At 43.2% G+C, this 25,983-nt stretch overlaps 1 protein-coding gene across 9 annotated transcripts in view; it reads left to right on the top strand.

Annotated features, from left to right (window-relative positions):
- The window catches only part of hectd1 (HECT domain containing 1), a 77,042-nt gene extending 61,396 nt beyond the window's left edge, over nt 1-15,646 (top strand). For all 9 annotated transcript variants that reach the window (XM_078406456.1, XM_078406452.1, XM_078406454.1 and 6 more), the window contains 8 exons: nt 103-304; nt 4,034-4,171; nt 4,873-5,486; nt 6,494-6,572; nt 6,777-6,870; nt 11,169-11,319; nt 13,806-13,950; nt 14,602-15,646. In XM_078406456.1, the coding sequence (XP_078262582.1) occupies nt 103-304; nt 4,034-4,171; nt 4,873-5,486; nt 6,494-6,572; nt 6,777-6,870; nt 11,169-11,319; nt 13,806-13,950; nt 14,602-14,739 (1,561 nt within the window). In that variant the 3' untranslated portion in view covers nt 14,740-15,646. The remainder of the gene's footprint in view (nt 1-102; nt 305-4,033; nt 4,172-4,872; nt 5,487-6,493; nt 6,573-6,776; nt 6,871-11,168; nt 11,320-13,805; nt 13,951-14,601) is intronic.
- The last annotated feature ends 10,337 nt before the right edge of the window (nt 15,647-25,983 follow it).

Genomic DNA, 25,983 nt, shown 5'->3' with positions numbered 1-25,983 from the left:
ATATTTTTTCTGTTTATATTAACGCTCACCTCTGCTTTGCTGAAGATTGCTATTTGAAACCTTTGCTTGATATCTGTATTTCCGTAATTCCACTTGTTTTAGAGCAATAGTCTGGCTGCAGAATAGGCGCGAGGCTACCATGGAACGAACCCGGACAACCACTGCAGTGAGACGTGATGACCCAGGAGAGTTTAGAGTTGGAAGATTAAAACATGAGCGGGTTAAGGTTCCTCGTGGTGATACATTAATGGAATGGGCAGAGAATGTCATGCAAATTCATGCTGACAGGAAATCTGTTCTGGAGGTAAGTGATGAAAAATAACTTGTTATAATTTCAGTTGGAATAATATCTGGGTAATTACATTTAGGAGAAGATTTAAAATGAGCAGATATGCATTTTTTGAAATTGCCAAAGGTGAACAATTTAGACTATTGCATCTTAGTGTAGTAAAAAGAACACCTCAGGGCTTCCATCTTCAACTGGTTTCTGGACTTCAGACTGGTAGGCGTCAGTTGGTTCGAATTGGTCCTAACGTTTCTTTCGCCCTGATCTTTGTGGCCAACTACAACGTCAACTCGACGGCAGCACAGTGACGAGGCATGTAGAATTACTGCTTACAGCGCCAGAGACCTAGATTCAATCCGGACCACGGGCGCTGTCCATGGAGTTTGTATGTTCCTCCAGTGGCTGCATATGTTTTCTCCGGGTGTTCCTGTTTTCTGCCACATTCCAAAGACATGCAGGTTTGTAGGGTGGACACAAAATGCTGGAGTAACTCAGTGGGTCAGGCAGCATCTCTGGAGAGAAGGAATGGGTGACAATTTGGGTCGAGACCCTTCTTCAGACTGATGTCAGGGGAGGGGGCGGGACAAAGATAGGATGTAGTCGGAGACAGGAAGACTAGTGGGAGAACTGGGAAGGGGATAGAGAGGGAAAGCAGGGTCCATCTGAAGTTAGAGAAGTCAATGTTTATACCGCTGGGGTGTAAACCACCCAAGCGAAATATGAGGTGCTGTTCTTCCAATTTGCGCTGGGCTTCACTTTGGCAATGGAGGTCTGAAGAAGGGTCCCGACCATTCCTTCTCTCCAGAGATGCTGCCTGACCTGCTGAGTTACTCCAGCATTTTGTGTCTACCTTCGATTTAAACCAGCATCTGCAGTTTTTTTTCCTACACAGGTTTCTAGGGTAATTGGCTTCTGTAAATTCTAGCACGTAGGATAGAACTAGTATATCAGGTGATCGCTGGTCAGCGCGTACTTGGTGGCGCTAAGGGTCTGTTTCCACGCTGTATCTCCAAACTAATCTCTATCTTTGCCTATGTCGGCTTTGACTGATGCCGGCTGGAGTAACAGCAATTAGATGAAGCATTGGAAAGAGATTGAGAACCTGTGTCAGGATAGCAATTTAGCTCTAACAGGAGTGAATAAAATGTCTGGTCAACATTGGAGCTGCTGTAGAGATGGTCAACTTCAAGTTCCTATTACAGGAACCTAACGTGGGCCCTTCACACTGATGCAGTGATCAAAAAAGTGTATCAGTATATTTATTTCCTTAGGCATTTGAAAATATTTGGCGTGTGAGGATTCTCTTGAACCTCTTTTGGTGCGCTAGAGAAAGTATTCTGACAGGATGCATCTCAGCTCGGTCGATATAGCAAGTACTCTGCTCTTGACCGCACAAACTTGCAGAGAATGGTGAACACTGCCCAATCTATCACTAGCTCATAATTTCCTTCCATTCATTCCATCTTCGTGGTGCGTGCATCCAGGTGGCTGGAAGTATCAAGAATTCCTACCACGTTGGGAACTCAATTTTCTCTCTCCCATCTCCTGGGAGAAGGTGGAGCTTGGAAACTCTGATGTCCAGACTCAACTGCGGCTTCCTCACTGCACCATGCACTTTTACTCTTAACATTGGTTATTCTGTTATTATACTTCAATATTTTTTGCACTGCTTTGGATTGCACTACAATCTTCCATTCTGCTGATATTACTTGTTGTATTTATCATTATTGTTTGTATACTGTTTACTGTGAGCTTCATGTGAACAAGGAATTTCGTTGCAACCTTGTGCATATGACAATAAACTAATCAAATTGTATGTAACCTAAAAGGTTCAGTCTTTCACGCTTTAAAACAACCACAATTCATGGTTTTTGATGGCTTTGCAGATCTTGGCCGGTTCTGGCCTCCCTACTCGTGCATGTGTACTGTTATCTCCTTCCAGATCTTTTTCTGGAGAGATTCTGCAGAAACTGCTTGTAATTAAATGAAACATTTTTTTTTTAATTACCCTGTGTATCTTGGTATATTTACTATTTCTGATTAATATTAACGACTCCTCTACAGTGCATTCAGAAAGTATTCAGACCCCTTCACTTTTTCCACATTTTGTTATGTTACAGCCTTATTTTAACATGGATTAAATTGTTTTTTTTATCATCAATCTACACGCAATACCCCATAATAAAAAAGTGAAAACAGGTGTTTAGAGGTTTTGCAAAGTAATAAAAAATAAATAACTGAAATATCACATTTACAAAAGTATTCAGACCTTTACTCAGTACTTTGTTGAGGCACCTTTGGCAGCGATTACAGCCTCAAGTCTTCTTGGGTATGACGCTACAAGCTTGGCACACCTGTATTTGGGTAATTTCTCCCATTCTCTGCAGATTATCTCAAGCTCTGTCAGGTTGGATGGGGAGCGTCGATGCACGGCTATTTTCAGGTCCCTCCAGAGATGTTCGATCAGGTTCAAGTCCGGGCTCTGGCTGGACCACTCAAGGACATTAACAGACTTGTCACGAAGCTACTGCTGCGTTGTCTTGGCTGTGTGCTTAGGTTCGTTGTCCAGTTGGAAGATGAACCTCCACCCCAGTCTGAGGTCCAGAACGCTCTGGAGCAGGTTTTCATCAAGGATCTCTCTGTACTTTGCTCCGTTCATCTTTCCCTCAATCCTGACTCGTCTCCCAGTTCCTGCCGCTGAAAAACATCCCCACAGCATGATGCTGCCACCACCATGCTTCACCGTAGGTATGGTATTGGCCAGGTAATGAGCGGTGCCTGGTTTCCTCCAGACGTGACTCTTGGCATTCAGGCCAAAGAGTTCAATCTTGGTTTCATCAGACCAGAGAATCTTGTTTCTCATGGTTTGAGAGTCCTTTAGGTGCCTTTTGGCAAACTCCAAGCGGGCTGTCATGTGCCTTTTACTGAGGAGTGGCTTCCATCTGGCCACTCTACCATAAAGGCCTGATTGGTGTAATGCTGCAGATATAGTTGACCTTCTGGAAGTTTCTCCCATCTTCACAGAGGAACTGAAGCTCTGTCAGAGTGACCATCGGGTTCTTGGTCACCTCCCTGACCAAGGCCTTTCTCCCCCGATTGCTCAGTTTGGCCAGGCGGCCAGCTCTATGAAGGGTCCTGGTGGTTCCAAAGTTCTTCCATTTAAGAATGACGAAGGCCACTGTGCTCTTCGGGACCTGCAATGCTGCAGAAATTGTTTTATACCATTCCCCAGATCTGTGTCTCGATACAATCCTGTCTTGGAGGTCTACAGACAATTCCTTCATCTTCATGGCTTGGTTTTTGCTCCAACATGCACTGTCAACTGTGGGACCTTATATAGACAGGTGTGTGCATTTCCAAATCATGTCCAATCAATTTAATTTACCACTGGTGGACTCCAGACCTGGGGAGTAGAAACATCTCAAGGATAATCATTGGAAACAGGGTGAACCTAAGCTCAATTTTGAGTGTCATAACAAAGGGTCTGAATACTTATGTATATGTGATATTTCAGTTATTTATTTTTAATTACTTTGCAAATATTTCTAAACACCTGTTTTTGCTTCTTCATTCTGGGGTATTGTGTGTAGATTGATGATAAAAAAATGAATTTAATCCATTTTAAAATAAGGCTGTAACCTAACAAAATGTGGAATAAGTGAAGGGGTCTGAATACTTTCTGAATGCACTATACATGTTGTCAATCTGATATTTTTCCACTGATCTATCTGTTACTGGTGTTTTTAGGTTGAATTTTTAGGTGAAGAAGGGACTGGTCTTGGTCCCACTTTAGAGTTTTATGCACTCGTAGCAGCGGAGTTTCAAAAGAAAGAACTTGGAATTTGGTTGTGCGATGATGACTTTCCCGATGACGAGTCACGACAGGTAATTAATTTTAAATAGAAAAATACTTGGCTATGCAACAGTGATGATTTCTATCATAGATTTATTCAGCATGGAAAAAGGGCACTTTGATCTACCTTGCCCACACCGACTAACATGTCTCATCTTCATCGTCCCACCTGCCTGTATTTGGCCCATATCCTTCTAAACATATCCTATCTATGTACCTGTCTAAATGTTTCTTAAACTCTGTGATAGTACCTGCGTCGACTATCTCCTGTGGCAACTTGTTCCATACACCCATCACCCTTTGTATAAAAATAAAAGTTATACCTCGGGTTCCTCTTTAATCTTCCACCCTCATCTTAAACCAATGACCTTTGGTTCTCAATTCCCCTGTTCTCGGCAAGATACACTGTGTGTCTACCCGATCTATTCCCCTTATGATTTTGGACACCTTTTAGATCACCCCTCATGCTCCTGCGCTCCATGGAATAAAGTCCTAGCCTGCTCAACCTCTCCCTATAGCTCAGGCCCTCGAGTCCTGGCAACATACTTGTAAATCTTCTTTGCCCCCTTTCCAGTTGGAAAACATCTTTTCTATAACATGGTGCCCAGAACTGAACACAATATTCCAAAGAACTTCATGAAGTTGTGATGGCATTGTTTTTATGAGGCAAAGAGTTAAAAGTAAAAGTTTAATCTAACTTTGTTTTACATGTAACTTTTCTTGTTTGAAATAGGTCGATTTAGGAGGAGGACTTAAGCCGCCAGGATACTATGTACAGCGATCCTGTGGTCTTTTTTCTGCAGCATTCCCACAAGATAGTGAAGAAATGGACAGAATAACCAAACTTTTCCATTTCCTTGGAATTTTCTTAGCCAAATGTGTTCAGGACAACAGATTGGTGGACATTCCGATTTCTAAGCCTTTCTTTAAACTCATGTGTATGGGAGACATCAAAAGCAATATGAGTAAACTGTTACATGAATACGGTACCCGGGTAGATGGTGACTTGCGTTATACTGAAAGCCAATCTGAAGCTTCAACAGAGGAGGGTCACGATTCTATATCTGTTGGAAGTTTTGATGAGGACTCCAAATCAGAATTTATTCTTGATCCCCCCAAACCCAAGCCTCCTGGATGGTTCCATGGAATCTTAACCTGGGATGATTTTGAATTAGTCAATCCGCATAGAGCTAGGTTCTTGAAGGAAATAAAAGAGCTTTCTGTGAAAAGACGGCAAATACTTACTAACAGGGCGCTTTCAGAAGATGAGAAAAACACACAGCTCCAGGAACTTACACTGAAGAATCGATTGGGATCAGGACCACCGCTTGGTATAGAGGATTTGGGGTATGGATCTTGTATTCATATGTTATAACCATGAGGTTATTATCTGTACACTTTTTGTTTCACCTTATTTTGTAAAGGATGGAGAGGTCAAGCCATGAAGATGTTTGTTTCGGTGTAACTCTTCCATGGTCTTAATGCAGTTGGGATGGCAACGAAGGCACTGGTATGCTCATCCAGCAGGATGCGGAAAGTAGGGGAATCTCTCGGTGTACCTGAGGATTGCACTTGTTGGAAGTGGCGCAGCAGTTAGTGCTGTCAGAATAGAGCTCCAGACACCAGTGTTGATATCTATCTTTGGGTACTGTGTTGATGTTTACACATTCTCTCTGTGACTGTGTGGGTTTCCATCCACATCCCACAGACATGTCAGGCAGCATCTCTGGAGAACATGAAAAGGTGATTTTTTTGGGGTGAGGGCCTTCTTCAGACTCCATAAGAGTCCTGAACTGAAACATCACCTATACACAATCTCCAAGAGATGCTGCCTGACTCGCTGTGTTACTCGAGTACTTTGTATCTTTTTATCTCCCATAAGTTATGTCTGGTGGGGTTATGATCCTTTATGATCATAATTCACTCTTCTGAAAAGTTGGGTCTTAATCTGTTGATTGGTACCAAAATGAGCTCTTGTTGGTTGAATCATGCCAGAAAATTGCTTTGGTTGCCTTTGCCAATGGCTGCATCTACACACTGGTGTAGATATGTTGCTATATAACTTGATCCAAATTCTGGACATTTGCAGCTCATGGTATCTTTGTTAATACCCTTGACTTGCTGGCACGTTTTCACATTAATAACCAGAGTGCGCTGTTAACACACACTCACTTCATCAGCAAAGTCATGTATAATATAATGTAAGTTAGCTGCAAATGTTTGAGGAAAATCACAAGGATATCAGTGATTCTGAGCATATTGTAAATATTTCTAGCAGTTGCTTTATAGAAACAAGGTCATTGACAATTTTTACTTTTGATTGCTGCCCTAAATATATATTTTAAATCTTGCAGGCTGAACTTCCAGTTTTGTCCTTCATCCAAAGTGCATGGATTTACATCTGTTGATCTAAAACCTAATGGGGATGATGAGGTGAGTGGTAAGATTTTCAGAAAGGATTGAGGTCAGATTTTATTTTCTACCATGTGGTCTTCACCCCCGAGCTCCCCTTTGTATCAGCCTCCCTTTGATTCTTCACTTGGATTTCTGCTGTTTATCAGAGGTCGGAATGAAATCTTACTGTTTGTATAATTTTTGCTATTACTTTGAGTTCATCAAATGATTTTTTTGTTTTAGATGGTAACGATAGACAATGCTGAAGAGTATGTTGAATTGATGTTTGACTTCTGCATGCATACTGGAATACAAAAACAGATGGATGCATTCAGAGGTATCTTTTTTCTTTGTAAATTTAATGGCCCCGATTTTGCTGTGGAACAAGATATCTTGCACATGCTCTGTTTAACTTTCTAAGTATGTCTCGGCCATAATTTCTTACCTGTTAGCTGACAGACGTATAGTAAAAGCAATGTGGGAAGACTGTCTTTGTGGATAAAAAGTTTTGTTGCTATATAAATTGATCCCAATTCTGGACATTTGCAGCTCATGGTATCTTTGTAATACCCCTGACTTGCTGGCGCGTTTTCACATTAATAACTTAGAGTGTGCTGTTAACACACACTCACTTCATCAGCAAAGTCTTGTATAATGTAATTTAGCTGTAATAGTTTCCTTTTCTCACTTGCTATGAAAATGCCCAGTTGGTCCATCTTTCAGTATTAAATTTGATCAGTCTATTTCAATTTAATTTTCTAATTGGAATAATTGAACACTATGTTCGACCCCACATGGTACAAAGATATGAGGATTGTCTTCTGCACTGTTAATTAATCTCAGCTGGGAGTCTGTCTTCCTTTGAATTCATGCTACGACTGAAAAGAAGGAATCCATGCAGTAGGGTTGTTAGAATTCCTGCTCTTGATTCTTTTGTGATCCAAACTGTAAAGTGTGCTACATTGGGGAAATGATCTGGCTGGGTCTTGTTGCATTCAAAGGAAAGATAGAAACATAGAAACATAGAAAATAGGTGCAGGAGTAGGCCATTCGGCCCTTCGAGCCTGCACCGCCATTCAATATGATCATGGCTGATCATTCAGCTCAGTAGCCTGTACCTGCCTTCTCTCCATACCCTCTGATCCCTTTAGCAAAAAGGGCCACATCTAACTCCCTCTTAAATATAGCCAATGAACTGGCCTCAACTACCTTCTGTGCAGAGAATTCCACAGACTCACCACTCTCTGTGTGAAGAAATGTTTTCTCATCTCGGTCCTAAAAGACTTTCTCCTTATCCTTATGCTGTGCCCCTGGTTCTGGACTCCCCCAACATCGGGAACAATCTTCCCGCATCTAGCCTCTCCAACCCCTTAAGAATTTTATATGTTTCCATAAGATCCCCCCTCAGTCTTCTAAATTCCAGCGAGTACAAGCCCAGTCTATCTAGTCTTTCCTCATATGTAAGTCCCGCCATCCCAGGGATCAATCTGGTGAACCTTCTCTGTACTCCCTCTAAGGCAAGAACGTCTTTCCTCAGATTAGGAGACCAAAACTGCACACAATACTCCAGGTGCGGTCTCATCAAGGCCCTGTACAACTGCAGCAGAACCTCCCTGCTCCTAAACTCAAATCCTCTTGCTATGAATGCCAACATACCATTCGCTTTCTTCACTGCCTGCTGCACCTGCATGCTTGCTTTCAATGACTGGTGCACCATGACACCCAGGTTACGTTGCATCTCCCCTTCTCCCAATCGGTCACCATTCAGGTAATACTCTGCTTTCCTGTTCTTGCCGCCAAAGTGGATAACCTCACATTTATCCACATTATATTGCATCTGCCATGCATTTGCCCACTCGCCACCCAGCTTCGTGTCATCCGCAAACTTAGAGATGTTGCATTCAATTCCCTCGTCCAAATCATTAATATACACTGTAAATAACTGGGGTCCCAGCACTGAGTCACTGCCTGCCATTCCGAAAAGGACCCGTTTATTCCTACTCTTTGCTTCCTGTCCGCCAACCAATTTTCTATCCACCTCAACACTGAACCCTCAATACCGTGTGCTTTAAATTTGTACACCAATCTCCTATGTGGGACCTTGTCGAAGGCCTTCTGAAAGTCCAGATATAACACATCGACTGGTTCTCCCTTATCCACTCTACTAGTTACATCCTCGAAAAATTCTATAAGATTCGTCAGACATGATTTGCCTTTGGTAAATCCATGCTGACTTTGTCCGATGATTTCACCACTTTCCAAATGTAATGCTATCACATCTTTAATAACTGACTCTAGCATTTTCCCCACTACCGATGTTAGGCTAACTGGTCTATAATTCCCCGTTTTCTCTCTCCCTCCCTTTTTAAAAAGTGGGATTACATTAGCTACCCTCCAGTCCTCAGGAACTACTCCAGAATCTAAAGAGTTTTGAAAAATTATCACTAATGCATCCACTATTTCTGAGGCTACTTCCTTAAGCACTCTGGGATGCAGCCTATCTGGCCCTGGGGATTTATCTGCCTTTAATCCATTTAATTTACCTAACACCACTTCCCGACTAACCTGGATTTCCCTCAGTTCCTCCATCTCTTTAGACCCCCGGTCCCCCGCTATTTCCGGCAGACGGTTTATGTCTTCCTTAGTGAAGACAGAACCAAAGTATTTGTTCAATTGGTCTGCCATCTCCTTGTTCCCTATGATCAATTCACCTGTTTCCGACTGCAAGGGACCTACATTTGCCTTAACTAATCTTTTTCTCTTGACATATCTATAAAAGCTTTTGCAGTCTGTTTTTATGTTCCTTGCCAGTTTTCCCTCATAATCTATTTTCCCTTTCCTAATTAAGCCCTTTGTCCTCCTCTGCTGGACTCTGAATTTCTCCCAGTCCTCTGGTATGCTACTTTTTCTGGCTAATCTGTATGCTTCATCTTTTGTTTTAATACTATCCTTGATTTCCCTTGTTAGCCACGGATGCACTACCTTTCCTGGTTTGTTCTTTTGCCAAACTGGGATGAACACTTGTTGTAGTTCATCCATGCGACCTTTAAATGCCTTCCATTGCATGTCCACCGTCAACCCCTTCAGCATCAATCGCCAGTCTATCTTGGACAATTTACGCCTCATACCCTCAAAGTTACCTTTCTTTAAGTTCAGAACACTTGTTTCTGTATCGACTTTGTCACTCTCCATCCTAATGAAGAACTCTACCATATTATGATCACTCTTGCCCAAGGGGCCTCGCACAACAAGACTGCTAACTAACCCTTCCTCATTACTCAATACCCAGTCTAGAATGGCCTGTTCTCTCGTTGGTTCCTCGACATGTTGGTTTAGAAAACCATCTCTCAAACATTCCAAGAAATCCTCTTCCTCAGCACCCCTGCCAGTTTGGTTCACCCAATCTATATGTAGATTGAAGTCACCCATTATAACTGCTGCGCCTTTAGTGCATGCATTTCTAATTTCCTGCTTGATGCCATCCCCAACCTCCCTACTGCTGTTAGGTGGCCTGTACACAACTCCCACTAGCGTTTTCTGCCCCTTAGTGTTTCGTAGCTCTACCCATATCGATTCCACTTCCTCCAAGCTAATGTCCTTCCTTTCCACTGCTTTAATCTCCTCTCTAACCAGTAACGCTACCCCACCTCCTTTTCCTTTCTGTCTATCCCGCCTGAATATAGAATATCCCTGGATGTTGAGCTCCCAGCCTTGGTCACCCTGGAGCCATGTCTCCGTAATCCCAACTATATCATAATCATTAATAACTATCTCCACATTTAATTCATCCACCTTATTACGTATACTCCTTGCATTGAGACACAAAGCCTTCAGGCTTGTTTTTACAACTCTCTTACCCCTTGTACGATTATGTTGAAAAGTGGCCCTTTTTGATTTTTGCCCTGGATTTGTCTGCCTGCCACTTTTACTTTTCACCTTGCTACCTGTTGCTTCTACCCTCATTTTACACCCCTCTGTCTCTCTGCTCCAGCTCCCATCCCCCTGCCACATTAGTTTAAATCCTCCCCGACAGCACTAGCAAACACTCCCCCTAGGACATTGGTTCCATTCCAGCTCAGGTGCAGACCGTCCTGCTTGTACTGGTCCCACCTCTCCCAGATGGTTGTTAACGTTGGACTATAAACATTCTAATACTCGTGAGAAATTATCACTTTGCTAGATGCAGTGAACTTCTGTAATGTAGTCAATAATACTGGGAGAAGTGACAAAGAACATGCTCTTTGAATGTTACACAAGCTGTGTATAGTTTTATGTAAAGGCAGAGCTTTGGAGGACAGTAGAAACTTAAGTATTTACATTTTAATAAATGAATGGTGATATTAGTATTTTGATGCAGTGTCTTGTCAACTCTAAGCAAAGCTCCTTTAAAAAAAAACTTTGTCAAAGTTAAATGAGCAGTATAAATTAAAAGGTGGAATTAGGAAATATAAACATTTGATACATTTAATAAACATATATAGACAGGTACATGGATAGGATAGGTTTGGAGGGATATGGGCTGAACGTGGGCAGGTGGGATAGTGTAGATGGGCATGTTGGTCGGCGTGGGCAAGTTGGGGCAAAGGGCCTATTTCCACACTCTGACTATGACTGAGAATTGTTCTTCCTATCTAGATGGGTTCAACCGTGTCTTTCCTATGGAAAAGCTGAGTTCTTTCAGCCATGAAGAAGTTCAAATGATTCTTTGCGGAAACCAGTCACCATCTTGGGCTGCAGAGGACATCATTAACTATACTGAACCTAAGTTGGGCTACACCCGTGATAGGTATTTATAAAGAGTTTTGTTTGCAACTAATAATTAACAATCAGTGGATCTTTTAGCGCCATTAACTATTTATTATTGTGAGAAGTATGTTTTATTTGCACTGAATAAATGTGACGGGAGGTAAAGAATAACCTGTTCCGAAGGGTAATTTTGGGTGACGGATATTTCCATTTTGTTTGTGAATGAATACCCAATCTTTGAACGGCACCACCTTCAAATAGGTTAGGTCAGTTGGTTTATTGACTCTATATTGAAGTTTAGATATAAAGAAATGCAGATGCTGGTTTATAGATAAAGACAAAGTGCTGGAGTGACAGTGATCAAGCAGCATCTCTATAGAATATGGACAGGTGACCTTTTCCGTCTGACGTGTCCGCACCCAAAACATCATCTATCCACACCTGTATGGAAGTTTGTTGAGCACCATGATCTGTTGTTCCCCCAATCACCAATAGGAGAGGCTATGGAGAGAAAAGATAAAGGAAATACTTTGCCTATCATTGAAGGTAACTAAAACAGGTTTCAGGAGACAGTGGTCTTCAGATAGATTTATTTAAAGTACAGCTTACATTGTAATTTCTGGTGGTGGTCAGATTTAGTTCCCTTTTGAAGATTTACAGCAAATCTCTACTTAGTGCAAATGTTCCAGGTACTGATGAAATGCACTAAGCCTTCTGACAACCAGTCTGATTCTATTCTTTACTGTCCCATGACACTATGACTCAGATAGTCTTATACATATGTAAAGGATCTAACCCTTCCGTTTGAATGAGTATGCTATTAATGCTAAAATATAATGAGCTGACCAAGTACCTGGAATGATGCCACTTCATCATCCTTGTTTGTTTCCCATGTGTGCAAAATAGTCACTGTTCACCTTTCACTGTTTGTACTTTGGAATTAACCCCCATTTGGTTAGGAAACTTTGAAGATTAATAGGGAACAAGATAATAATCAGACAATGCCAATTGTGATTGATTTTTCAAAAGGTATTACAATCCAAAATTGATTTATTCATAACAGGCATGTATGTTACTTACTACTCATTGCAATTTGTTGTTTCCAAGAAAAAAATAGATTTGGCTTAAGACATAGAATGTCAATAGGCCTGACCACCCGAGTTCCTTCAGTACTTTTGTGTTTTACTCATGTTTCCAGCATAGGCATTTTCTTCTGTCTCTGCTGTCAGTATAAAATTACGTAAGAAATTAAAAATTGGAAGATGCTACCCCATCATCGGAATAGTTGAAGCAAACGGATGCATTTTGACGAGGAAATTCCATTAACATTTGCATGCCATTTCTGGTCACAAAAGTGGTCAAATTAATTGTGAAATGGATGGTTTCATTTGGAAGTGTGAACTATCTGTTGGCAGTACAGCCGATGACACTATATAACTTGTGGGATTTTCTGTGGAATATACTTTCAGGGGCTGTAGCTAATACAAGATGAACGGGAAGGAAATTTCAGAGACGTGTCATGATTGGTGACCTGTGCAATGTGACCTGTGCAGCAAATTCAAATGTTTCTTGTTCTTCCCTGAAACTTTGCATGTTCTGCGATAAATCTTATGTGGGAATTGAAAAGTAATATATTTGAGAATTCTGTTGCTGCTGCTCTCAATGCATGAGGAATCTGAGACTGCTTTGGAAAATAATCCATAAATATTTCCTCCCTTCAAAATTCCTTCAGTGCCTCCATTGGATACCACGGGTCTAAAATGGACTCCCATTTTCAACGACATGTTTATGATTCCAAGATATCCTAGAGACAGTTTTACAAAATTTTGTTCACTTGGTTAATAATATTTTAATTTCTTATATTTAAGATTGCAGCATTCTATACATTTAAATATTGATATTTACATAATATTACAATCTATAAATATGTTGCACATGAACCAGAAAATAGACAAAATGCTGGAGTAACTCAGCGGGTCAGGCAACATCTTTGTAGAAAAATAATTGGTGAAGTTTCGGGTCGATACCCTTCTTCAGACTGAAAGAAGTGGGGATGGTGGTGGGGAGAGGGGTATTGAGGGAAAACAAACTGGAGGCGAGAAATGGCCAGAACAAATCGGGCCTGCAACAGATGATCTCAGGAAGGGTGGAGCCTATAATGGCCCATTGTTGGCTGGGGTAGGTGTAATAACACGAGGGAAACAAGGATGCAAACAGTGGAACTGGTAGGACATCTAGGGGGGGAGGGGGGAGAGGGGAGGGAATTATATGAAATTAGAGAATTCAACGTTCATACCGCTGGGTTGTAAGCTGCCCAAGCAAATATTTCTTCAATTTGCATATGGCCTCACTGACAGTGGAGGAGGTCCAGGACAGAAAGGTCAGTATGGGAAGGGGAGTTGGAAATGTTTCTCAATTGGGAGATCACGTAGGCCAAGGCAGACTGTAAGTGTTACAACAAAATGATCGCAAATGAACCAAGTTCAGTGACACTTACTCAAGAGCTCTTTCTTTTTTCCCCCTCAGTCCGGGATTTATCCGATTTGTGAGGGTGCTCTGTGGGATGTCATCTGATGAAAGGAAAGCATTTTTGCAATTTACTACAGGGTGTTCCACACTCCCACCAGGTGGACTTGCCAATCTTCACCCACGCCTCACTATTGTACGCAAGGTATGTAATATAGCCTTCAAAGAATCACCTGAATGAATCGTCAGAAAGCCTGAAATATTTAGGGAAACTAGTGTAAATGATTGCATAAATCTATTTTGGCATGGCAAGATGTCAGGTTGCTCCACACCAGAAAATCAATTTTAATGGTGCGCAGATGTGTCCATTTGTCTGTAGAATATTCACCAGGTGCTCATCAAATAGTTTTGGCTTGCAACAGTGGATCTTGTTGGATCTATAGAATTTGACAATCTGTCACGTCTATTATTAAAAATAATGATCCACACTAAATTACCGGGCTGCACAATGGCGCTGCCTGTGAAGTTGCTGCCTCTCAGCACCAGAGACCCGGGTTCAATCCTGACCTCTGGTTACTATCCATGCGGAGTTTTTTCCGTTCTCCCTGTGACCGCGTGCATGGGTTTTCTCCGGGTGCTGTGGTTTTCTCCCACATTCTAAAGAAGTGCAGGTTTATAGGTTAATTGGCCTCTGTAAAATTGCCTCCAAGTGATTAGGGAGTGGGATAACATGGAAATAGTATGAACGGGTGATCGATGGTCAGTGTGGAATCGGTGGGCCAAAGATCCTGTTTCCATGCTGGATCTCTGAACTCTAAACCTAAAGAATTCATTTGAACATATTCTTTCCTATTAGGTGGATGCAACGGATGCAAGTTATCCATCGGTGAACACATGCGTGCACTACCTTAAATTGCCTGAATATTCATCTGAAGAAATCATGAGAGAACGTTTGCTAGCTGCTACCATGGAAAAAGGATTCCATCTTAATTGAGCTGATTATTGGTGGATAGTGAACAGACACTAAATCTGAAACTAAAAAAAGCCTCTTGTGTTTGTGTGAAAAAAATGTTGACCTCCAGCTGTGTTCTGATGCAGTCTGCCTTTTTGAGGCTTTAGAGAAAAAAACATAACGAGTAACTGTTAGCTGCTAATGTTTTGGCAGGAACAAAATTCTCCTGTTAATAATTACAAAGCCAGCAGATAAAATAACACAGGGCACTGTGTGCTGCCTCAAGGGCTTAAGAGGCTGAAAGTGGAACAGTTTCTCTATGTTCCCAAGGGCAGTTTTTTTTTTGTCATGTTTTCAGTGTTTAATTTTTGACAATGCATTGTGTCATATTTTCTTTCAATACTCATAGCAATTGGTACCTGGGTTCACTAAGAATGCCACATTTTGATCTCCTTTGCTGGCTGAAAGCTCTTGGTGAGCAAAATGCTTGAGTAAAATTGTAATGTAGAGAGTGAATGGGCACTGCTCCCAACAACATTTCCTGTTTACTAGTGCCTGCACTGTTCATTGGAGTATTAAAGTTTTATTTTCCTCAGTTCTGTAAAACAATCATGAATAAGCTTTCTTTTCTCCCCCCCCCCCCCCCCCCCTTTTTCCTTCGGTGTATGTTTTCATTCTTGAATGCCCTGCTCTGAAGATCAAATCCTTGAATGCATTTGTGCAATTTTACAGTAAAGCTAGAAACACTGGTTCTAGGTGCAAGGCACACGTTGAAGCAAGCTAAGCTTTCCTCTGTATTTCTTTGTATATTATACACATTTATTTAACTCGAGTTGCAGTTTCAAGTCATACAAACTATTTTCAAATGTGTATGCTCAAATAATCATTAAAATGTTTGCAAAGTATTTAAGTGAATAATCTTTTTGCGACAATCTTAATTAAACTTGGAGGTGGAGAAATACTTTGGATAGTTTAGTTTATTATTGTCACGTGTACTGAGGTACAGTGAAAAACTTTCATTGCATGCTATCCAGTCAGCGAAAAGACTATACATGATTGCACTATACATGATTACAATCAAGCCATCCACAGTGCACAGATAGAGGATAAAGGTTACAACATTTAGTGCAAGTCCAATTAAAGACAGTTCAAAGGTCTCCAGTGAGGTAGCTGGAAGGCCAAAACCGCTCTCTAGTTGTTTACTGTTCAGTTGCCTGATGCCAGCTGGGACGAAACTATCCCTGAATCTGCTAAGTGTGTTTTCACACTTCTGTATCTCTTGCCTTGTCAAGAGAGGAGAGAAGAGGGAGTGACAGGGGTGAAACTGGTCCTTGACTGCTGGTGGCCTTGCTGAGGCAGCGTGATGTATAGATGGAGTCAATGGAAGGGAGGTTGGAAAAGCAGTACTATAAATGCCAAAAAATATATTGAAATTGCTTTTATAGATTTTCCTCCTCAGGACATTCCAATATTGATGACCTGATGGTCACTGCCACCCACAGGTTCCTCTCTAAATCGTACACGAGAATTCCATCGACAGAAGGGTTACATTGAGTCAAGAAACTGGCTTGTCGTCACCTTCTCAAGGACAGTGAGGGGCGCACAGTTACTGCTAGCATTGACACAATGTCCACATCCTGACAAATGAATAAAAGATATTTGGTTTACTCTCCAGTATAAAGCCACAGGCAGGGCACTTGAAATCTGTTTCAGGCAATCAGCAGGAAGCCAAAAGTATGAACAAAATCTGGAATGTACAGTATTTACCTCCGTCTGATTTCCACACACTGATCTTTTCTGTGATGGCTGCTTCAAGTGTCAAGTTCATACATTAGTTTAGTTCAGTTTATTGTTACGTGTACTGAGGTACAGTGAAAATCTTTTTTGTTGCATGCTATCCAGTCAGCTGAGTGGAAAAACTAGACATGATTACAAGTGAGCCATCCACAGTGTACAGATACAGGCTAAAGGGAATAACGTTTAGTGCAAGGTAAAGTCTGATTTAATACAGTCCAAGTGTCTCCATTGAGGTGGTAGGTCCGGACCACTCTCTAATTATTGATAGGATGGTTCAGTTGCCTGATAACAGCTGGGAAGAAACTGTCTGAATCTGGAGGTGTGTGTTTTCACATTTCTGTACCTCTTGCCTGATGGGAGTGGGGGGAAAAGAGGGAATGACCCGGGTGAGACTTGTCCTTGATTATGCTGGTGGCCTTGCTGAGGCAGCGTGAAGTGTAAATGGAGTCAATGAAAGGGAGGTTGTTTTGTTTGATGGGGCTGAGTCCATTAGTCTGGCTGCATTGCACCTGCTGCTTCTCTCATGTTATAATTAATCTCCAGGCAGGATCAGTCCCCTTATGGCAAGCTCCTTCCATTCTTCAGCTTTGCAGCTGTTGATCAAATGAAATACATGAAGAGCCCCTGTAGTCAACTAACAGATCTATTCCTAGTGAAATCCTCCAGGTTAGTAGCAGCCAGTTCTCATTAATGTTAAATGTCTAGCTGAGACATAATGGGCAAATACTGATGGCTGAAATGATGGAGGGCTTTATCTTAATTAATCGTGTGAGATCATTTTAAGCAGGCTTTGCTCTAAAAGAAAGAAATGCTGGCCTTTCTTTGCAGCACTTGGAACTGAATCAAGACCCGGTGGTTCATGGCCTGCAAGGGGTAACCGCCGAGCCGGCCGATGCTCGGAGGGGCTGGTGAACCCCACCTGGAAGGGGGGTGCCCACCGAGCCACTATTGCTCCTCCCCTGAAGAGCAGAGTCTGGGAGGATGAAGCGGGCGGCAACTGTAGAGGAGAGAGGGCGGTAGGAACCGGGCTCGGGCCGTACCACACCCTCGAGGTCAGCTGCGGGAGGCTCCCCGGGGCACAAAGGTGGACGGGTGAGGAGAGGGACGTCGGTTGCTGGTCGACCAAGGGAAGGCGATGGCTGGTGGCCCATAGCAGCCTGGGGCCTGAATCGGGCACCAACTGGAGCGGACTGGACTTGGAAAATGATGCCAATACATGGCGCCTCTTGCATATGGGCTGAGCAAACTATTTCTGTAAATTGCTAATCAGGGTGGTATGGCAATACCCTACTGGACTGTTTGTAAGAAAAGAATTTGACTGTGTGTTAGCACTTTGTACATGTGACAGTAAATTACCATTGAATTCTTCTGACTGGTTGTCAATGTGGTAATTGTAAGGCATTTGAAGGGGCAGAGATGGTCTTTGTGCTCATCAGGGTGCATTTAAGGTGATCATAGATCACAGAGTCCGTTCTTGTGCAGACTGTACCTAACATAATGTGAGTGCCTTACTCAGATCACAGTAATGGAACAGCTCTGGGAGTAAAGCCATTCATGGATAAGTGATTCTTCTGTTTGGATCCCTTTAACTATATTAGCAAAACAGAAAGATGATATGCGAATAGGTGAAATATACAACATAGAACAGTATAGCACAGGAATGGCCCTTCAACCCACAATGTTTGTGCCGAACATGATGTCGTTAAACTGACGTCATCTGCCTGTACAAGATCCACATTTCCTCTTTTCTAAAGTGGCCTTACCAGATGTGGATATTATGGCAAATAATATTCTCACAACAAATGCCAAGATCAACTTTCAGATGACTTTTTCTGAGGTGTGTGTGTGTGTGTCTCTTACACTCAGTGCAATTTTTGTGACAGTCAGACTGTTGCTCAGAGTAATCTGTGATCCTGTGGCGGGGGTCAGCATTTGTGTGAAAAGCTGGTATTTCCGGTGTGGGAAAGTAACTTGCTTTTCTGTTTGCATTATGGTTAATTGTTGCCTCCATGTTGTGAAGCTTTTATCTGGTCCTTTGCATTTGAACGAGTCCAAGCTGCACAATGCCTCTGTCCATCTCCACTGAGTATCACCTGTCACTGCTGCCTAAAATATTTCTGTTCCACATGATTGACCTAAAATATAAAAAGGAAAAAACAAGAAGAGCAGATGCTGATTTATCTTCAGACAGAAAAATCCTGGAGTAACTCATCCAGTCAGGCAGCATCCCTGGAGAACAAAGATAGGTGATATTTTGGCTCGGCACCCTTCTTCGACCCAACCCAAAGTCTCACTGCAGGGCGTGAAGAAAGCCAATGGAATGTTGGCCTTCATAACAAGAGGAGTTGAGTATAGGAGCAAAGAGGTCCTTCTGCAGTTGTACAGGGCCCTAGTGAGACCGCACCTGGAGTACTGTGTGCAGTTTTGGTCTCCAAATTTGAGGAAGGATATTCTTGCTATTGAGGGCGTGCAGCGTAGGTTTACTAGGTTAATTCCCGGAATGGCGGGACTGTCATATGTTGAAAGACTGGAGCGACTAGGTTTGTATACACTGGAATTTAGAAGGATGAGAGGGGATCTTATCGAAACGTATAAGATTATTAAGGGATTTATTCACAAAATGCTGGAGTAACTCAGCAGGTCAGGCAGCATCTCGGGAGATGAAGAAGGGTCTGAAGAAGGGTCTCGACCCGAAACGTCACCCGTTCCTTCTCTCCCGAGATGCTGCCTGACCTGCTGAGTTACTCCAGCATTTTGTGAATAAATCGATTTGTACCAGCATCTGCAGTTATTTTCTTATACTACTTAAGATTATTAAGGGGTTGGACACGTTAGAGGCAGGAAACATGTTCCCAATGTTGGGGGAGTCCAGAACCAGGGGCCACAGTTTAAGAATAAGGGGTAGGCCATTTAGGACAGAGATGAGGAAAAACTTTTTTAGTCAGAGAGTTGTGAATCTGTGGAATTCTCTGCCTCAGAGGGCAGTGGAGGCCAATTCTCTGAATACATTCAAGAGAGAGCTAGATAGAGCTCTTAAGGATAGCGGAGTCAGGGGGTATGGGGAGAAGGCAGGAACGGGGTACTGATTGAGAATGATCAGCCATGATCACATTGAATGGCGGTGCTGGCTCGAAGGGCCGAATGGCCTACTCCTGCACCTATTGTCTATTGTCACCTGTACATTCCTGAAGGGTCTCGAACTGAAATGTTACCTATCCATGTTCTTTGGGGATGCTGCCTGACCCACTGAGTTACTCCAGCACTTTGTGAATTTTCTAAAATAGGAAAATGGCCATTTAGGTTAAAACGCAGGATTATAAATTGTGTAGTAGTTGTATGTTTCATTTAATTATCTTTTTGACAAACGTTAGTACTTTCTTGTATTGCTTTTCCCGTAGTTCCACTACAAAACTCCACCTCTCCACCTCTCATTGCTATAACTAATGTCTATACCACCGGGTGGCGCCGTCAGCGTTGGCAGCCTTTGTCTTTTTTGTTATTTTAAGTGTGCTTTAAAAGTATGTGTTAATGTTCTCTGGTTTGTTTTATATGGGGGAGGGGGTCTGGGGAAACTTTTTTTTCAGTTCCTTACCTTGCCGGAGATGCGATTGATTTCCGGATCGTATCTCCAGTCGCTCTGCGGCCTAATATCATGGAGCTGGCGGCCTTGCTCGAGACTGACTTTGAGCCTCACCATGGGGCCGTGGACTTAGCATCGGAGCCTGCTACCCCTTGCCTGGGATCGCCTGCGGATTTCAACATCGAGAAGCTTGCAGTCTCGGGTAGAGACATGTCGGGAAGTTCCAAATCGCAGGAGGTTCGACTAGCCCCGACCCGGGGTCCGATCGCCCGGCACGGGGGAGCTGAAATCCCCCCGATGCGGGAGGGCCCGACCACTGGCTGCGGGAGCCAAGATCGCTCCGTCAACGGAAAGCTCGAGGCCCCCGACCTCGGGAGGACAAAGAAGGGAAGAGATTGAACTTTTTTTCTCGCCTTCCATCACAGTGAGGAATGTGGAGGAGTCACTTGGAGGGTGTTTATATTAAAATGTATTTTGTGCGTTTTGTTGCTTTTCATTCGTATGACTGCATGGCAAATCAAATTCCTCGTATGTTGCAAAACATACTTGGCTCATAAACTATAATTATGATTATTTGCTGGGAGATCTAATTCTGGGCAGATGTTCTTGCTGGATACACGTAACAAGCCCTTGTCCTTGAGGAACATGCTTCCAACTATCCAGGAACGCCAGCCTTGTAAAACCTTCCTCCTTTCTAAAAAATACGTAGAAAACACGAGGGACTGTTGGGGGGGGGGGGGGGGGGGGCGGGGAGGGGTGACAAAGAAGGGACTAACAATATTTAAGGGTACTTTTGTAACTTTGTCGGCGCCTTGCCGTGTATGTAAAAAATAAAGAATTTAACTGCATCTTCACGGTACATGTGACAATAAAGTACCTATTTAAGTAACCTTTTGTTGAAGGGAAAGTGTGGGAGTTGAAATCTTTGTGCCTTGTGGGGGAGTGGGAAGTGAGGGAGTTGAAGCCTTAATGTGGAAACAAAGAACTACAGATGCAGGTTTATGCCAAAGGTAGACACCAAGTGTTGGAGTAACTCAGCGGGTCAGGTAGCATCTCTGGAGAAAAAGGATGGGTGGCGTTTCGGGTCGGAGTCTAAAAGGTCCCAACCAACAATGGCACCCATCCTTTTTCGCCTGACCTGAGATACTCCAGCACTGAGTCACAGTTAGCACAGCTTTGATGAGACGTGCAGGTTTTGATTGCACTGACCTGCTGCCTCCGTGGAAACTGAAACTTGGCGTATCAATAACTCCATTCCCAAGCTGTTGGCTGTGACTAGCACAGAAATGCATGTCAGCTCCAGAATCTGGGGCAAAGACTAGTGCAGCAGCTGAGGGCACGGCTGCATCAGACATCGCTCCAAGAGACCAGTGCAGCAGCCGAGGGCATGGTTGCACCAGGCACCGCTCCCAGAGACCAGTGCAGCAGCCAAGGGCACGGTTGCATCAGGCACCGCTCCCAGAGACCAGTGCAGCAGCCGAGGGCATGGCTGCATCATGCACCGCTCCCAGAGACCAGTGCAGCAGCCGAGGGCATGGCTGCATCATGCACCGCTCCCAGAGACCAGTGCAGCAGCCGAGGGCATGGCTGCATCATGCACCGCTCCCAGAGACCAAATGACCAAGACTGGCAAACTGGCATTTGAAAATGGTACCAAAACCTAAAGACTCTTGTATACTGCCTCAGTGGACTATTTCTAGACACGTTCCACTAATCAGTGAATGTACATATGTGTGGTAAGACTTTGCTGAACTGTATGCAAACAAAAATAATTTCACTACACCTCTGTACATGTGAAAATAATGACCCATTAAGTAGAAATGATGCTCTCTGGACTCAATGTGATCTGCCTGGATTTAAATTGTGATGTTCCCTCCGTGTCATGTGTGTTCAGTCTGAAAGAGTTGACAATTTGCTGAGTATTTCTAACATTGCATCCCCTCATGCCTTCTGAAAGACATCTCACTGGACTCCTTTGGGCATTGCAACTTTGTGCAGTTGTACTCTGCTCAACTGACCACAGATAACCTAACCCTAATCGGACTTTAATGTTATATGTTGCACAAACTATTGTATCCTTTATCTGTGCACTGTGGATGGCTTAATTGTAATCATGTATAGCTTTTGATTGGATAGTATGCAAACAAAAGCTTTTCACTGTACCTCAGCACATATAACATTAATCAGCTAAACTAAACCACTTGAATGTGTCACATTGGTGCCAAATGTCTGATCTTCTCTCCCTCCCAACTTGTGCTCTGCCTTTGCAATGCGAGTGGCTGAGCTGGTCTTTAGGTGGGATACAATACACGAGGCAGTGTACAGTGCCTCATCTACTTTCTCCTCAGCACACTGCTGCTCCATCTGGGTTGGTGGCATATCTTCACTGAAGTGAACAAAAAGCAATAGCTTGTCTACAATGTGCATAATTTCTTTGTGGTAAGTGGCCCGTACACATTTTGGAGAAAGGTTAACTTAAGTAAGGATGAGAGTAATGTTGAGTATGTTTAAAATAATGACGTGCCGGTGAAATTCTAAGCTTGCTCATGAGTTGGGTCCTGCTGATATAAAGGACCTCACTCCTGTGGTAAATCTCCTTTGCTAATCCACCACCGGTGGATTTTTCAGCAACTGGTGGTCCCGCACCTCCTTTAATCTGGACAAAATCGTAAGAGTGCACTTGAAATTGCCCCCTCCCCGGACATCCCCGCAAAAATGTGGCAGTGAGGCTGCCGATCTCGACCTGACTGACTTTTACACCAATTGGTGGATCGAATTCACCCCCTGCAGCCGGGGCTCTGGAACTCCAGCCAAGCAGGAGTTCCCATAGACCATTTCCGAGGCCGACTTTGTGGGCTGGTATCTTGACCCCTCAGCGGCGTAGGCAGACTGTTCCAGTATCGTTGGATTCCTCTCGGAGGCCGTGACTTCTGTTGGTCTGGTAAGTAAAACGGATAATCCAAAAGGGCTCTGGAACCAAGGGCGCCAGAGAATCTGTATAAGAGAATCCCAATCGATGAATCTCAGGATATGTCCCCGATTTTTTACTATTTCTCATCCATACAGGTTATGGAGGTGTGTATGTTCTGTGCTTCTGGATCTGCACAGATGAATACTGGTAGATGGGTGAAATCACAATGTATCTTTGTGTTACGCCTGTTGCCGTAGCAAAGCATTGAAAAAAAAGAAACGCTTTTGCTGTTGAAATACAATCCTTTGACAACTTTTGAAACATGCATTAACTTGATACACAACGCTACTCCAAAACAATGAATACCAAGGCCCACATATAGTCAATGGAAAAGCTTACAGCTTGTTTTATAATCTTTTTTGAAATATCTTTTCAGATATTAAGCTTGTATTACTTTGTGGTCTGCATTTAAAGATTGGACAAAATACAGATTTCCATTTCTTTAATTTTTGTTCCAATTTTTATGACTAATTTTGCAGCCATTAAATTTGCTAACTCTTTGAGAACCTCTCAAATTCTGTATGAGCAATATTTCTTCTATCTGTGAACTCATAATTAAGAAATACTTCACAATTTGCTTCATGTAGTGCTACCAATGCATCTTCAATGTAACTCAACAAAAAAATGACAGAGACAGGAATTTTCATTCTTATAGTTCAACGGTTCTTTATTGTCACAAATGCGCAGCACAGTGAAATTCTTTTGCACAACCCACATATGCACAGTTGTCATATTTTGGCGCCGTTTACAAAGAAAAGTCTAAAGTCCGGTCCAGTTGCTGGAAATACTGGAGCCAGGTAAGCCCAGGCTGCTGCAAACACTCCGATCTGACGTCCCTCTCCCTGCTCGACCGTCTCTGTCCCAGGGGCACCTGCAGCCGACCTTGAAGACGCTGGAGGCAATACCCCGGTCCCTCTCAGGGGGCCTGGGGGAGAGAGGGGCCCACTCCTCGCATCCGTCACCACCATCGGCTCCCTCCTCCACTCTCCGGTCTTCGGGGCTTCCGAGCTTACCCCTGCAGGTAGCGGCCCATCGTTATGAGTGGCCCGCCAAGGTTTCGTTCTTGGCGGTCGCCAGGTCTTTGTTCCGTACTCTGAAGGACTTGGGAAAGTACCTTGTACTTCAAAAACATGCTGAAGTTCAATTTCCCGATTTAAATTATGTTTGAATCTATATTGGATCTGATTAACATTTCAATTTATGTCAAGGTGCCCTTTAGGACTGGGGTCTGGAGGGTGATGAAAAGTGACTGCTCACATGGATAACGTTGTGTTAGACTCTGTCACAGCTACATTATGGTCCAAATTCTGATCACAAAATCAAGTTGATCTCACTACAAATGCTCACTTACACAGCTATTCCAGTCTAGGATCCAATGCCTTGTCTCCCCTCTCCCATCAGGCAAGAGGTACAGAAGTGTGAAAACACGCACATCCAGACTCGGGGACAGTTTCTTCCCAGCTGTTATCAGGCAGCTGAACCATCCTATCACCAACTAGAGAGCGGTCCTGACCTACCATCTACCTCATTGGAGACCTTTGGACTACCTTTCATTGGACTTTATGGGACTTTATCTTCCATTAAACGTTACATCCTTTGTCCTGTATCTGTACACTGTGAACGGCATGATTATAATCATAGATAGTCTTTCCACTGACTGGATAGCAAAAGCCTTTTCACTGTACCTCAGTACACATGACAATAAACTAAACTAAACCTTTGTATAAAGCCAGAATAATCTTCAAATTAAATCAGAGGTCTGCAGTTGTGATTGTTAAGGAGCTTTGTTCTAGGTCGGCCTTGCTAAAGGTTAGCACTTGGATAATTTGTAACGAGGAAGAATGTCAAAGTGAAGGACATGTCAACATCTGCACAAAGGATGGCAACATCTGTACAGGGCGTTGGTAAGTCCAAATGTAATAAAAACAAACGGCGACACGGTGGCGCAGCGGTATAGTTGCTGCCTTACAGCGAATGCAGCGCCGGTTCGATCCTGACTACAGGCGCCATCTGTACAGAGTTTGTACGTTCTCCCTGTGACCTGCGTGGGTTTTCTCAGAGATCTTCGGTTTCCTCCCACACTCCAAAGACGTACAGGTTTAGGTTAATTGACTGGGTAAATGTAAAAATTGTCCCTAGTGTGCGTAGGATAGTGTTAATGTGCGGGGATCGCTGGGTGGTGCGGACTCGGTGGGCCGAAGGGCCTGTTTCCGCGCTGTATCTCTAAAATTTAAATCTAAATGCAGATGCAGGTTGATGGCAAAGGTCGACACAAAATGCTGGAGTAACTCAGCGGGTCAGGCAGCATCTCTGGAGAACATGGATGGGTGTAGTCCACATTTGGTGCACTGTGTATGGTTCTGATGGCCCTGGAAAAGGTTTAAGAAAGATTCCCGAGTCTGGGGGACTTGAGTTATAAGAAGATTTAAGGGAGAACTTACAGGAGAGGTATAAAAAAGGTAGATAAAATTGAGAAGCATAAAAAGGGTAGAAACTTTCCAGGATAGACAAAATCAAGTACTAGAGGGTATAGCTTTAAGTGAGAGGGGCAAGGTTTTAAGGGGAAGTACGGGAAAAGATATTTCACACAGTGGGTGGTGTGTATCTGGTACATGCTGCCGGGGGTGGTGGTTGGAAGAAGATACAATAGTGGCATTTAAGACTTTGGGATAGGCACATGTACATGCAGAGAATGGAGGGATATGAATTATGTGCAGGCAGATAAGAGTTGGCTTTGACACCATGGCAAACATTGTGGGCCGAAAGGCCTGTTCTTGTGCTGTACTGTTCTATAGATGTTGGTGAATGCAGCAGTGTCTACCACCTTCACAGGCAGACTCTTCCAGGGCAGCCATAATGGGTGTAGCAAGGGCCTGGCTGAGGCTACCTTTGAGATCTGACAATCTTCCGTGATTGCTAAGAAGTGATGGCAGCTGCA

Source organism: Rhinoraja longicauda, chromosome 10 (genome assembly GCF_053455715.1).
Source record: "Rhinoraja longicauda isolate Sanriku21f chromosome 10, sRhiLon1.1, whole genome shotgun sequence".
Taxonomy (NCBI): domain Eukaryota; kingdom Metazoa; phylum Chordata; class Chondrichthyes; order Rajiformes; family Arhynchobatidae; genus Rhinoraja; species Rhinoraja longicauda.
Note: the sequence above shows the minus strand (reverse complement) of the source record. Positions and strands in the feature narration are given on the sequence as shown.